At 43.4% G+C, this 15928-nt stretch overlaps 1 protein-coding gene across 1 annotated transcript in view; it reads right to left on the minus strand.

Annotated features, from left to right (window-relative positions):
* The window catches only part of TBC1D32 (TBC1 domain family member 32), a 103530-nt gene that overhangs the window by 55683 nt on the left and 31919 nt on the right, over nucleotides 1-15928 (minus strand). Inside the window, exons 16-22 of the mRNA XM_066611150.1 lie at nucleotides 11822-11952; nucleotides 9711-9912; nucleotides 8670-8752; nucleotides 5471-5609; nucleotides 4663-4750; nucleotides 3125-3243; nucleotides 757-873 (exon numbers count right to left, since the gene is read on the minus strand). Coding sequence (XP_066467247.1) covers nucleotides 757-873; nucleotides 3125-3243; nucleotides 4663-4750; nucleotides 5471-5609; nucleotides 8670-8752; nucleotides 9711-9912; nucleotides 11822-11952 — 879 coding nt within the window. The remainder of the gene's footprint in view (nucleotides 1-756; nucleotides 874-3124; nucleotides 3244-4662; nucleotides 4751-5470; nucleotides 5610-8669; nucleotides 8753-9710; nucleotides 9913-11821; nucleotides 11953-15928) is intronic.

Consider the following 15928-nt stretch of genomic DNA (forward strand, 5'->3'; position numbering starts at 1 on the left):
TTGTCAAGATCATCTGCAGAGGTGACAGCCCATCAGGCCTTTAAAAATTCTAATCTCTCTAAAGTTGAAAAGCAAACATCTGGCTGACCACAGGCTTACAAACAATTATTCAGACTTTTCACAGGATAGATATGCAAAACAGACATAAATTTTCCCTTGGATTTCTGCTTCTAAAATGTAACCTATCATTAAAAAAAGAAAAAAAGACACCTTTTATGGTTTTGTTACATTTGGGGATGGCACAACTAAAGCACAAGGATTCCAGCACACAGGTCAAATACTCTCCCTAGCAGGCTAATCGTTAAAGACCAAGACAAGGGAAGTGGAGCTTTGGTTGCTTTACTGTTTGTAGGAAAAACTATCCATCTATGAATCACACACACACACACATACGCGCGCGCGCGCAAATAAACCAATTATATAAAGAAGAATGTGATCAGATCTCTTGCTTACATTTGAAATAAAGATTCTGTAACACAACCAAAAAAAGCAGCATCTGCAAATTATTAAATACTACATCTCTCCCTATAACTGGATGAGGAAAAAGGGGAAAAACCGATCCACACTGGGTAATGTGTGCATATACTGCCCTCATGCTGCATGCAATAAAAAATGCTGAAAGTGTATTCCAAATCTATTACTGACAGGGGAAAAAAAATCAAACCAACGTGAACTTACTACCAACGTGGTAAAATAATTATAGTATAGAGTTTTTATTTTTTTCCCCCAAAAGGATGAACAGAGAAAGCTACTTACTAGAATATTTGAAGGAACTTCACGAAGAGAATATTCTTGTTTATTAGGTATCTCTTGATCACCTATCAGTTCATAAACAGCAGGGTAGGACAACAAGTTTATCAGAGCTAGAAAAGACTAAAGTAGGAGACAGAATGATACAGTAAATAAACTGTTTATTGGCATTAAGTTTAAGTTATAACAAGAATCTATAAATACTTTGGGCCTCACACATATGACATTTAAAATGTGCAGTGACAGTTTTTATTAGGCCACACTTTGTCGGTGTTGGAGTTTTCAGGCCTTTGATTTACACAGAATGAAAAGGCAGGTATATTTCTCAAGCAGAGCAAGGTTGGATATAAGCAATAAAAGGCATCTTCCTGTGGGAAAAGAAGGCAGGAGGGAGATCCAACACAGGCTGGTAATTAGAGGGGCGGGAATTTGGTATGGCAGATCAACCAAGATATAACTGCTGGGTAGCAAACAAGGAAGGACAATGTCATCAGAGGCAGTTTCTGGTCAAATGCTGCTGTCTCTTTAGCTAAGACCAATCTCTGCCCCTCCCCCCCGCCCCACTATTTAAATTTGAACCAATGGATGTTAATGCAGTTCTTTCTAAAAGCCAATCTGGTATGGTGCTGATGGCAGCTGGTAGAGAGTCGACAACAAGACAGCCACAGCAGGCCATGTCACCCTAGCTTCCCTTTCTCCCCACTCAGGGCCAACTAAATCCTTAGATTTAGGGCTATTTACATAATAACACATTCACAGGCACACACTACCTAAACTCTATGTATGCCAAAGCTTTCCCTTTCAAGAATGTATTAAGAACAAATAATCATTAAATTTGCTATCTAACATATAAGCAGGCCCAATAAAATCAGTGAAGAAAATTATTGCTATGTCACATCAGGATAGAAAAGGGGATGTATAATAAAACTGCAGGAAATAATTTGATGGCTCACAAAGCAATGGCAACTTTCAGTATATGGCAGGAGCAGCCATTTTACTGTTACTTTTCAAAATACGCTCATTTAAATTCTGCCAAAGAAAATGTTATTGCTGAGGTGGTTATTTATAAGAAACTTAGACCATGACTTTTCTTTCTTTACTGTTTCATTCTGGATAATTGTCTTTATTTGTAGATGTCAGTAATTGTGTTCTGTGTTATGGCCTCTGGCTAACATAATAAAACTGATTGATTGAAACATTCTCACTGAAGTTGAAAACACCCTGTTGTGATTACACAGAACTCCTTTAGATTAGACTGAAACCTTTTTACTTCTATTCTGTAGGCTACAAAACTATGCACACATTCTTGAGAGTCTGGTGTATGAGTCTGTGTATGAACACATAGGACTGCACTGTGAAATGAGAACACTAAACCAGTTTAGGACCACTCTCAGCCCAATACTATTATTTTACTGTTTTTGCAAGGCTTGGATTTATCATAATACTCAAACAATAATGAGAAGCTAGAGGCAAGTCAAAGAAAACCCAAAGCAAAATGTTAAAATTCATTTAAATGTCATATTTATGAACAAATACAGGCGTGCTCTGGTGCTGGAAGGGGTTCTCTTCTGGAACCCCCCTCCGCTCCCTGTAATTAATTGAAACTGGGGATAACCAGGGATACCCCCCGCCCTCTGAAGACGAGGGGAGCTGGGCTCCCCTTGCCTCTGGAGGCCCACAGAAGCCATGTGTGACCACAGCCCGTGCAGACCTCAGAATGGCCTAAAAAGGCATTTTAAAAAATCTGGTTTTATGATAAAACCGGAAGTAATGTTTAATGCTGTATAAAGAGTACAGTGGTGCCTCGCAAGACGAAATTAATTCGTTCCGCAAGTCGTTTCGTATTGCGAAAATTTCGTCTTGCGAAGCGTGGTTTCCCATAGGAATGCATTGAAATTTAATTAATGCGTTCCTAAGAGCAAAAAAAGTCAGAACAAAGTCAAATTTGGTTTACAAAGTGTTTATTAAGTGCTCTTTAAAGGCATACATACTGTACAGAGGATTTCAAAAATTTCAAGCACAAAACTTCAACTTTTTAATTTTAAAAATTCATCTTGCGAAGCACGGCATAGAAAAATTCGTCTTGCGAGTCAGCAGAAAAAATTACAAAAACGCTTTCATCTTGCGAGTTTTTCGGTGTACGAGGCATTCGTCTTGCGAGGCACCACTGTACTTTTTTTTAGGCCATTGTGATGCCTGCAGCAGCCACAGGTAGTCATGTACAACCTCTGTGAGCCTCAAAAGACCTTCCAGAGGCGAGGGGAACACAGCTTCTCCACAGACCCAATTTGCAGTTAAGTGAAACTGCGGATATGGGATCCGTGGATACAGGGCCCCCTGTATACAAAAACCAAACTGCACAAAGTCAAATCACCTTCTGACAGCTTCGGTCAATGGGATCTACTGGTGTTGATCTGGGATGAATTACTCTGATATCATCTCTTCCACACTCTAGAACACTCCACAATTCAGTCACAAGTGCTTTTATGAATCCTAGGAAGAGAACTTTTTTATGTTATTCACAAAGATGGCACCCCAGTCTCTCCATAACCTGAGACACTAGAAAGGAGGAACACTTTCTAGGATAGATTATCTTTTAGTGGAAGTAGCCTATTAGTGTTCACAATCGGATACTACGACTGCAGACTTTAACCAATGCAATCAGCTGTCTTTTGTAACACACAAGGTTTCTTACACGGTCTCTTTGTCTGCAGTTTTCCTACCCAGATACATACCTTAACATAGTGAAACAGTTGTTATAGTCAGCTATTCAACTCAGGTCGTAGCCCTGCCTATGGCTTCATATGCCCTTCATTCTGGGAGAGTCTATATCTCACCTAAATATGTTTTAGCTTCCCCACAGTTTATCTTGTGGTAACTGAACACAGAAAAATGTTCTGCTCACATTTCTCACCATGGCACTAACATGTATTTCAATATATTGAAACTTCTTCCTTGGTCTATCATAGGTGACTAACAAAATTTTAAAAATGTAATTAAATATAGCGGGCACAATCCTGGCTTCTGCATGTGTAGACCTGCTGCTTGTAGTGCACCCTATGCATTAAAATCCTCCCATCCTGGCTGACAATATGCATGTGCAATGTTGCCATGGGGAAGAAAGGCTCTCCTACTTCCCAAGTAGGCCCTGCCTACTTCTGTCAAGGTCCTATTCAATGTAAATAACATGAGGACCTGGAAAGATGCAAGCCTCTGAACAAGACAAGGTGACATGAGAGAAAGCCTCTGCTTCCTGGGATGACTTGGCAACACACCTGGCCCAGCACCACAAACGCACAAGAATAAGTTGACAGGAATGGGGATGCTAACTTATTCCTCATGTTCTTCTCCACATAATGCAGAAAATTGTATCCCATTAGAAAAAAGAAAGGTCCCTTGTTCAAGTACCAAGTCATTACTGACCCTTGGAGTGTTGCCGCTTCTGCAACGCTTCTGTGGCAGACTATAAATGGGTCTGTTTGCCATTGCCTTCCCCAGTCATGTTATCTTTCCCCCAACAAGCTGGGTACTCATTTTACTGACCGCAGAAGGATGGAAGGCAGAGCTGACCTTGAAGCAGCTACTTAAGTCACTGGGACCAAATTCAAATCATGGGGAGAGTTCTCACTTGCAATACTGCAGTCTACCGCTCTGTGCTCTTTGTATCCCATTAAGCAATACCAATTAAATACACACCAAATAAATTACTTGGAATCCTGCCTCATTCTCTTTTGTCCCTCATTGTACCACAGTATATACACACAAAAACAAAGTTCAGTTATGAGAAAAAGAGTACAAATATAAGAAATCTGCAGTAGTAGGACCCATTAACACTATTCAGTGTTACATTACAAAGCTTTATTCTCTTTCACGTACTTATTTAAAATAAGATGCACGAGAAACAAAAATTACCTGAACTTTGTAGAGCTATAGCACCTGAAGCAGTTGCTGCCACCTGTGAAACAATTACCCCATAGCCAAACTTTTCACATCCACTGACCTGTCATAAAAGAATACAACCAACATGAAATTACAAAGTTTCAAACACATCAACTCTGTTAACAGGAACACAGACCATGGGAGATGATAATACTTGCAGATCTTTAATGAGTCTCAATTCGTTTTCCAAACATCCAGGTATATAAGTGCATGTACCATTAGACCCCTAACTCAGGGCCTAGGAGAGAGGGGTAAAGGGGGTAATTTGTACCCGGGCCCAGGGTCAAAAGGAGGGCCCAGGAGACAAAGGAGGGGGCCCAGAAATTTCCTAGGATCATACAATTTCCTGTCTACTCAGACTTGCTGCCCGCATGGGATGCTGGTGACACTACCACAACTAGGGATGCGGGGGACACTACTGATGCCACATGGGTTAGTAGACCTGGGTTCCAAAGTCTTTTCCAGCTGTCTCTATCCAACCCCCACCCTGTTTTGCCCGTCCCTGCCCCTATTCTGCTTTCCCATCACCACCTTCCCCCACTGTTTCACCCCTCCCCATTTGCAAAGGGGCCCAAAAAAAACTTTGTACCTTCTGATAAAATTCTTCTCAGAGGCCCTGCCCCAACTAACAGTATGGTGTTATTATATAGTTCTGACAGAGATAGGTTATGGGACAGGCCATAAAGATGGTTCCGGCAAAACAAAAAGTCAAAACATTGCATGAGCTTATATTCTAATTTTATTATTATCATTATTAATTTTTTTAAATGATTGCATCTACCTGGAGATTTTTTGTGAATCTGTTGAACATGAAGGTCACACATTCATTGACTATTCCTGTATTCTGTAGCAGCAAAAGTCCTTTTGGTGTGGCAGTAAAATTCAGCAAGTCATCCAACAATGTCTCTTCCAATACAATACTAAAATACATAACAAGATTTTTTTAAAAATGAAGATGAAACAAAAACATATATCGCCCATCCACCCAACTTGCATCCTATCCTCAATGAAAAGAGAAATAGCTTCAATTGCTTTAATTGAGACGCTTTAATTGCATTAAATACTCTTTTGCTACATGGAAGATATGAGCTGCTATACCAGCATATAAATATCCGTCTGAAAGCTTTTTTTTTAAATTCAGTATTGCCTGCTCTGTCCCATTCACCATATGGCTGTAATTAATTCATTTAGAAAAGCATCTGTATGTCAAGTTATCCCCAAAGTACAGTGCAACTGTCTTCCTGGAAGGTTACAGCTTCTCTACGATATCTAATATGTTTGTTAATTCTGCTAGACCGCATATCTTCACACTGCAATGGTGAATGAGTAGCTGATTCGTGGAAAAATAATACTTTCTCACATATATAAGAGAGGCTGCTAGCAACACTGCGACAATTAATGACTTTCTTCATTTTCTCCGTCTGACAAAAGTGAGAGCAGAATGTTAATAGGAAGGCTTCAAGGCAGACAGATGATAACTTCTCTCAATGAATTCTACATGGAAACAAATCCAGCTGTTAATTATGGGCACACTTACTTGGGCTCTAATCTTGGATCATATCCACTGATCACAATAAACATGTATACTCTTACTGCCTGATCTTATTAGAAGTAAGACACAGGGAAATCAGATAAATCAGTCAAGTTCCCTCATCCCACTCACATTAACACACACATCAAAGAAAACATTTTTGAGTGCAGCAAGGCAGAGCAAGGGTAAAAAGGGTAAAAAGACAGCTCCCTTGGAAAAAGGCAGCCACATGAAACAAACACACAAAACTCTCTGTGACAAGTGTTGGGCAGCCCAACCCTGAGCTGCCCAGCGTGCAGGGCTGCCGCGGTGCCAAAACGGCGACTGCAGCATTAAACGCGCCCTGGGCAGCTGCTGCCACCACCTCCTCGGGAGAAGGGGACTTTTGTCCTCGTCCCCCAAGTAAGGGAAACAGCCTCACAATGGAGCTACTTGATTCTACAGTGGATCTTGAGCTGGCGCAGAATCGAAGAGTCCTGTGTCAGACCAAATGGTCTGAAACGGGGCTCTGGATCCGGTGGAGTCAAACTCCACTGGTTCCACCCCCCTCCCACCCTGCTCCCTCTTCCCACCACGCCTCTTCCCCACCCTCCACCTGTATCCCCCTACCCTGGAACACCTCTTCCCCACCTCCCCCCACACCCTGACTCACCTCTCTGTCACCAGCGGTCTAGGCACAGTACTGGAGCTGGCCCAGCGCAGGCTTGCACTGGGCTAGCTCCAGCATTCAGCTGGTACTAACCCTCACAAACATGCTTTATGGCACGTTTGTGATGGTATGCCAGTGGTAAGCAGGCGCACCAAGTTCAAGACTGGGTTCCTAGTCTGTGCAGCCGAAAGGAGCCCTTATGCCAGGGGAGGAAAGTTACAAGGGGAGCCTCAACAGCACTAGGCAAAGCAGGGTGCTGATAGCTCACTGCACAAAGACATGAGCTGGGAGCCAAGCAAGATGGGTTTGAGTTTAACCAAGGAATTTACCCTAATTAGCAACACTCACCTTTCGCATGACGGGCCAAAAACACCCATGGCAGGGACAAGGGAGGAGGGGCAGAACTAGAATCCACACCGGCTATTCCACAAAGTTGCTCTTTAACTACCCAGCCACAGCAGGAGACAGGCAAAGAGCACATCATCTGGCATTTAGCAGCTTGTATCATCACAAACTGGGAGGCTGTAGCACATGAACCTACCAAAGGGAGCACTGCACAAGCAATCTCTGGGCTGGCATTTGACACAGATAACCTACTGTGGTGGCCCAACCAGCTAGCCACACCCACACCCACACCCCATGCCCTTTGATGTATCGCTATCACCTGGTAGCATGGCTGTCAATATGTTGCCCTATTATTCCCTATGGAGTTATTCTTGCCTATGCCAGCTCTGTTGTTGGCATAGCATTTTTTCAGCCTAGGGGGCAAGTCCATCATCTGAAAGCGGGATAGGATGTGGTGTACAGTGACTCCTCCTTTTCCCTCCCATGTCATAAGTCAATCCCCTCCCCATTCTGGCCTCTCCACCAGAGAAGATGCACCCACATACAAGCTATAACAGAACGATTCGCAGAATGACAGAAGAGCAGGATTCCAACAATGCACCATCATCTACGACAGCTCAGTTGGTAGGCAGACTTCTATATCAACAGGGGCTGATATTGCACTGGCTGGAAAGGAAAGGGGCACAGTGGCCTGGGAAAGAAGAGACAGAATGTGGTGCAAGCTTTGCCTGAGATCCATCCTCTTCCTTCCCCCATCCACCCTGAAACTTCCCCTGCCCTGTCCTCCCCCCTCCACAACACACTTCCAATTTACCACCCCCAACTTACCAGCACTGGTTTTAGGAACTGCTGCTAAACGTGCCACACCCCAGCCCATTTGCTGCTGCAGCCTGGAAGTACGTGACAGCTGCTGGACTTTTGTACCACCGTAAAGCATCTTGCAATGCTGGAATACTGGCTTTGGCAAAGCAAGGCTCCAAAAGGACTAGGACTCAATTTTGCAAAAAGTCAGTGGATGTTGACATTTTGAAAATGACTGTTGAAGCCATGTTAAATTAATTCTCTGACGGAGGGAGCCCAAACCAGCTGCAATTAATTATTAATAAACTTTATCTAGAAATGGTGATGTTTGTGTCACTTTCCCAATACATGTGATACAGAGCAAAGACAGCATGTGAAAATTAAATTCTATGTGTAACCTATTTTTGATTTCCCTTGCATGTTACATTCCATCATGAGACAACTATAACAGAAAGACACTTATATACAAACTCTGAACATATGCTTGAAAACAAAGAAGTGTTAATAACTGGATTGACACATGAAATATTGAAGCAGCTAAGGTGGTAACAATAAAGCAGCTTTATCACAAAGAATTCCCAGTTTTAACAAGTTATGCTAACCACATGCTTTTATTCATAGACAGATAGGCAATACAGAAAAAAATATACTTACAAACTCTGTGTTTCTTGACTTACTGATGAAACACAGTCTGCTCCAGCTACAGGAGTAGGAATTCTCTCTGACAGCAAACTAGTCTATCAAAACAGAAATAAATTGCACACATTTAAACAATCTGAAACAGCAGAAAATGGATAACAAAGTACAAAGCAAATATTTGGGGGGGGGGAATCTTAAGGAAAAGTACACTGCAGATACTCGCATATAAGTCAATCTCACAGATAAGTTGAGAGCCAGAAATCATGAAATTTTCTATGACTCTCAGAGGGGGTTTAAACTTAGAGGGGAGTCTGACTATAGTTTTGTCTGATTTTACCCGAGACCAGATCCTGAAAAATAACCTACCAGTAATTGTTACCTAAGAACTGTATAGTCTCTGATTTATCTAAAATACAGTAAAAGATCATAAGATATATTTTTTATTTTTTAACTTTTTTAATTCTGGTCTTTACAACCTTTTTCTAAACACTATCAGAGAGTAAGTGCACTGTAAACAACATACCAATAGAATAGTGGTTCCCAACCTAGGGGGTACATGTATCCCCAGAGAAACTCAAGAGTGGGTCCTGGTGCTAAAAATTTGAGAACCACTGATCTATGGTATTTTATGGACATGAGAGAATAACTTTTTGTTCACTGAATGCTTCTCATGGAACTTGTTGGAGCAAGAGCACTCTAGAACAGTGTGCAAGTAGTATAGCACTGGGCATGGGCACCACACCTATAAACTGTACCAGTTTTTTCACGTGCTAAATATGTGCACATCCTGGAGGAATCCGAAGCGGATTGCAGTTCTCTGTACTATGTGCTTATAGCCAGAAAAAGTGATAATGCACTCATATTTCAGGCACGGCTTACTAATAACCAGCAACATGTTCTTATAATGTTAAATATACATAGATGTTCATAAAAAATGCTATTCATGAATATATATAACAAATTCTGGGTCGGAACGCTTTAGCAAATATATATATATTATTACATAGACCTGCATAATTTTATGCATATGCTTCATAGAACAAAGGACAGGGCTACCTTTTTCCAAGCTTCAGCAATAGATCCATGCAAATGATACGGTAACAGCGCCTCTAAGCCTTCACAGGTACTATATAACTGACGGCATACAAAGATGAAAGCGCCTTTCAGGACTGGCAACATCTCAGACCCAGACAATACAGAAATGTCTTCATCAAGAAGCCTCTTTGTAAACTGAACGATTGTATGTGCACCCCCTAGGCTACAAACAATGCAACATTTAAAAAAAAATACCACATTTTATTGACTTGGCAAAACTGCTATAAAATAAAGCATTTGCAGCTAGTCATTGAAATGTTAATGCATCTCCTTCTCATATGGTGTGCTTAAAACTTGGCCAGGGGTAAGATTTTTGCCTGTAGCGTCTTTGTATTGCTAACTTTGTTCTTTATAGCAAAACAAATGTTGGCAGCTCCTTTCTTGCCCCTACTCCCACTAAAAGACAAGTAGAAACCTACTTTTATTTACCCAGTTGGTGAAAGTGCTGACAGCTCGCAAGGCAGACTGCCTTTAGGGTGTTGTTTTTGAACACAAACCATATCAGGAATTTTAACTACATAAAACTTCACAAACATACACATGCAAGCTCCCTTACCATGAGTTTATATTACAAGCACAAGATAAGTTTCCTGAGTGATCTTGGGTCAGTTGCTATCTCGCAGCCTAACCTATCTCACAAGATTGTTGTGAGGACAGAAGGAGGGAAGGAACCATGCACACCACCCTGATCTCCTTGGAAGAAGGGTAGAATAAAAATTATTTTCCACATTTTTATACGTGAATGAATGAAGGAGGGAATCAAGCTCGTATAAGGCTTAGCACAGGGGTGCTCAATAGGTGGATCGCGATCTACCGGTAGATCGCGAGGCAAAATGAGTAGATCACGGAGTGCCGACCCCCCCTTCCGGTGCCTCTGGGAGGAAACGCCGGGAGTAAGGCCCATTGTACTCAATGGGGCTTACTCCCAGGTAAGTGTGGCTAGGATTGCAGCCTCACAGCCTAATCCTAGGCATGTCTACTCAGGAGTAAGTCCTGTTATACTCCGTGGGGCTCAAGGTACACCAACATACATTGTACACATAAATGTTATATGTTATGATGGCGTGAACATTGTAAAAAAAACTCTGGTAGATCTCCGGGCCTTGCTGGGTTTCAAAGTAGCTCTCGAGCCGAAAAAGTGTGAACACCCCTGGCTTAGCAGATCTGCACCCCCGGTCTGGAGCGAGCTGTGCTCCCCTTGCCTCTGGAGGGTGTTCTGAGCCCTGAAGAAGCCGCGTGCATTTGCAGGTCTCAGAATGACTGTTACAGAGAAAAAGAGGTTACTTCCAGTTTTACAATAAAACTGGAAGTGAGGTTTTTATTGCCTTAGGGCACAATCCTAAGCAGGTATACTCAGAAGTAAGTCCTATTTTGTTCACTGGGGCTTACGCTCAGGAAAGTGCAGTTAGGATTGCAGGCTTATTCTCTGGGCCTCAGAATGCTTTATAAAGGTAATAAAAACGTCACTTCTGGTTTTACAATAAAACCAGAAGTAACTTTTTTTTCTCTGTAACAGTCATTGTGAATCCCACAGGCAGATTTGCGCAGCCTCTGCATTGCTCAGCTCCCCTCTCCTCAGGAGGGTGGGGGACATCCCCCCATATCCATGAATTTAGCTATCCATGTGGAGTTCCAAAATGGAACCCCTGCACATATGGCTGCATGCCCGTACAAGCAGCGTTTCTCAACCAGTGCGATGGGGACTACCAGAAGTACTTGATGTGGCAGTACTTATGGGACCCCCGGACATCTGCTGCCTAGCAGCAAGACTAGTGACGTGACACAACAAACATCGGTAGGCAGCTTGGCGGGCAGAGCTCCAAAGTAAGCTTTTCACACATCCTAAAAAGTCATCCCGTTCACTGTGAGCCTCTTACTGGTGTTTGTCACATTGCACCTGGCCTCTCAATCCAGAAGTAACTGGTGATGATGTTATCATCGGTGGTACATCCAATACTTGGATCATGCAAAATGGTACAGTGGAGAACAAATGTTGAGAAATGCTTTATTAGTGCCTTTGCATTTAACAATTTTACCGAACTCTCCTGGTTCCATAAAATATATTTTCTTACCTACTACCTTCCATGGCAGAGGGCTTTTCTCCTCCATAGAGAAGAAGTGAAAGGCCTTCATCGACAGCAGCAATTCTTGCCAAAATGTCAGCTATATGTATTAGAGTAGTTTCTGGACAATTCAGATGCACCTGCACATATACAAAACATGTGTGAAATGGCTCTCAACATCCCCCTCTGCAAGCTTTGTGTAATTAAAGGCAAAATCAGAATAGTAAGACTAACAGCCCAATCCTGAGCTGCCCGGCGTGCAGGGCTGCAGCGGTGCCAAAAATGGCTGCCGCTGCATCCTGCGCTCACCAGGCAGCCATCGCAGCCTCCTCAGGAGAAGGGGACTTTCGTTCCCTTCCCCCAGGTAAACTGAGTAGCCCTGCAATGGGGCTACTCATTTCTATGGCAACCCAAGAGTCGCCGTAGAAGTAAGAGCCTCTGTGTTGGGCGGCCAGCTTCTCTCCCGCCCCGCTCCTTCCCCCTCCGGCATGCCTCCTCCCTGCCCTCTCACCACCTCCCCGCACCAACCTCTCCACTGCTCAGCAGTCTGTGAGACCGCTGAGCGGCAGAGCTCCAGCCCAGCCCAGCGCCGGCCAGCACTGGGCTACCGCTGGTGGATCACCGGCACTAGGGTCCACAAACATGCTTTACAGCATGTTTGGGACAGTGTGCGCCGGCAGTGAGTCGCCACGCAAAGCTTAGGATTGGGCCCTAAATTAGGAAATGTTGCATTAATTCAGATTATGTCAGTAAGACAGTCAAGGCACTTCCTGCACAGTTATAGATGTAATAAGAGAGGAGTATTTATCTAAGAAGTATCTTTTAGTATTACAATATATTAGCAAGCTAAAAACCTCAGCCAACACAGAAACCTTTAGTTCTAACAAAAAATAAAAATGGAAACAGAAGGACTTTCTGCTATGGAAATGTATATACTGGGAGTAAGCCTAGCAAGTTATTCTCTCCTTCCTCTGTAGAAATGCCCCATTTCAGTGTAGTATACCTGGTATAGTATATAGCTAGAGGCATTTGAAAACAGTGGATTACTTACTCAGAAGTAAGCCTATTGTGTTCAGTAAGACTTACACTGTAATCCTATCTTACCAGAAAAACACCTCTATTTATAGCATAACGAAGCAGCTCTCAAACTGTGGGTCCAAGACCCACCAGTGGGCCATGACCCAATTTTTGGTGGTTCATGAAACTGACAGGGCAAATTAGGCAAGGTGCATCAAGGCTTAAACAAGCTGCTACGTGGCGCGAGCACTGCTGCCCAATTGCCATTGCTGCTGCCACATTCCTTGGCATTTATAGGCATGCACCCCTTGCCTGCACCCCCAGGCAGCAGCCACATTTGGGGACTCTAAAAAGCTACTTAACTCCTTATAAGGCATTGGGAGGACCAGGGAAGCCCCAGTTTCTCCAGGTCTTCCAATGCCTTATAAGGTATTAAAAACGTCACTTCCAGTTTCGCAGGGAAGTAATGTCTTTCAGTACTAGGGCTCAGTGGACCCCAGTGGACCCTCCAGAGGTGAGGGGAGCAGCGGGAGCACATGCGGAGCCGCAGACCTGATCCACAGATAACTGAATCCATGGATACGTCGTCGTCCCCCACCCGTACAGCAAAAGTTGTGTTATTCAGTGCTTAGTTAGGCAGAAAACTCAGTCAACAAGCATCTCAATGGTGGGCAGAGATGCCAGTTAAGTAAGTGGGCTGCTTAACATTATAAAGTGTCAGTTAATCAAGCCGTCTGCCAATCTCTAAGTTCCCCCTCCTCTTACCTGACATGGCTCTCTCTGCAATACCACTCAATTCCACCTTCCTTCCGTCATGAGGGCCCTCTTGGAACAGAGAGTCATTCCACTTCCTTCTTTACAAGACCCTTGTGTGGAAGGAAGTGAAATGCCTCTGTTCCTAGAGGGCCTTGTGAAGGAAGGACAGAAAAAGGAGACATACTGCAGAGTTAAACCTGTCAGATAAGGGAGCACTAGGGCAGGTGAAAGCTTTGTTAACTGGCACACTTGGATAGCCAGTACTTCCCATTCCCATGCGTGGCAGATAACATGCTTCTACCATACTATTATGATTATAGTTTTTTCTTAAATTCACTTCTTTCCCACTCTCCAAAAAATTAAAGTATCATTGGAGTTGCGGTCAATCACAGGATGAACATGAGTCTGAGTGTGATGTGGCTGCAAAGAAGGCAAATGCAATTTTAGCCTGCATTAACAGAAGTAGCTTCCAAGTCATGAGAAGTCGTGGTTCCGCTTTGCTCTGCACTGGTTAGATCTCACCTGGAGTACTGTGTTCAGTTCTGGGTACCCCACTTTAAGAAAGATGCAGCCAAACTGGAGCAGGTTCAGAGCAGAGCAACGAGGATGATCAAGGGGCTGGAGAACAAGCCTATGAGGAAAGGTTGAGGGAACTTGGCGGGCTCAGCCTGGAGAAGAGAAGGCTGAGAGGGGATATGATAGCTCTCTTCAAATACCTAAAGGGCTGTCATGGAAGAAGGGAATAATTTATTCTCAGCTGTCTCTGAAAGTAGAACTAGAACCAAAGGGTACAAACTGCAAGAGAGGAGATTTCGATTAGACATCAGGAAAAAATTCCTGATGGTCAAGGTGCTTCGGCAGATTGCCAAGAGAGGTGCTGGACTCTCCCTCACCAGAGATGTTCAAGCAGAGGCTCAACAAGCACCTGTTGGAGATGCTCTAAGAGGATTTCCTGCCTAAGGCAGGGGGTTGGACTAGATGACCTATCAGACCTATCAGGACCCTTCCAACTCTAAGATTCTATGATTTTTTAGCAGCAGCTCTTGCAATTTTCATTATTATTATTATTATTATTATTATTTATTAACAGTATTTATTTCACAATTGTAATGAAATGTTATTTCATTACAATTTCACATAGGCAACAATATGCTTTGTTCCACTGGTATAATGCGCAAATTTTAAAATGGGTGCTCTATTGCATTACCATGAATGACTTACTGCAAATTAAACAAAGGTAGCTCTTGGTACATGGTTCCATGATGGAACCATGTACTGATAGCATTTTGGCTGGAATTCCTCAGAAGGTAAAATTTACAGTGACTACAGGCCATTACTCTATAAAAAATGGAGATGCACTGCAACTCAGTAATGCTGATGCCATGCCAGTCTTAAACCATCCAGAGAGCAAAGCCGTGATCTATTCAAATACCAGAGGTATGCAGTTTTGATAATACCCACATTTTAGTTGGTGGGGGAGGGGAGTGAAATTCTTACAAATAAAGTTTAAAAAACACTCACTAGCAATGTGTTAACAGCAGGTGTGAAAGAATAGCAGCCTATTTTACAGCAGCATCTCCTTTAACATAGGAGGTTGGAGCTTCTGATGACAAATGTAGGCCACAACTTGTGTAGTATTTAGTTATTGTAAAGAGCTGTTTCCAGTGTGTTGCTTTTCCATTCATTTCTCATCACGCTCTTATAAAATTTTCCAGGTACCCACGGTGCCCTTCCCCCCGCACCTTCCGTTCCACTCACACATCACTCTTTCCAATTTCCAAGTACCCACAGTGCCCTTCCCCCCGCACCTTCCGTTTCACTCACGGAACTGGAAAATCGGAAAATTGGAAAGGTGATGTGTGAGCCGGAGTCCCTGATCAGGAGCGGGGGGAAGGGCATTGTGGGTACCTGGAAATTGGAAAGAGTGATGTGTGAGTGAAACGGAAGGTGCGGGGGGGGGAAGGGCATTGTGGGTACCTGGAAATTGGAAAGAGTGATGTGTGAGTTGAACGGAAGGTGTGGGGGGAAGGGCATTGTGGGTACCTGGAAATTGGAAAGAGTGATGTGTGAGTTGAACGGAGGATCCGGGGTGGGAGGGGGGAAGGCAGCTCATCTAGGAGAAGGAAAACTCTGATCCCAAACCTCCACTGCCTTGTAGCTATATCCAGTTGTGGAAAAGGCTTCAGGAGTCAACCTCGAGGCAAAATCAGGAGCCGGAGTCCCTGAGGCAGTTCATGGCTGAAGGCAGTCACGTTCTGGCAACTCCTGCGACGGCGCTGGAACCAACCTTGGCTTCTGCCTTTCCACTGGACCATTCCAGCAACATGGAGAGGGGGGATTTGC

This window comes from Tiliqua scincoides, chromosome 1 (genome assembly GCF_035046505.1).
Source record: "Tiliqua scincoides isolate rTilSci1 chromosome 1, rTilSci1.hap2, whole genome shotgun sequence".
NCBI lineage: Eukaryota > Metazoa > Chordata > Lepidosauria > Squamata > Scincidae > Tiliqua > Tiliqua scincoides.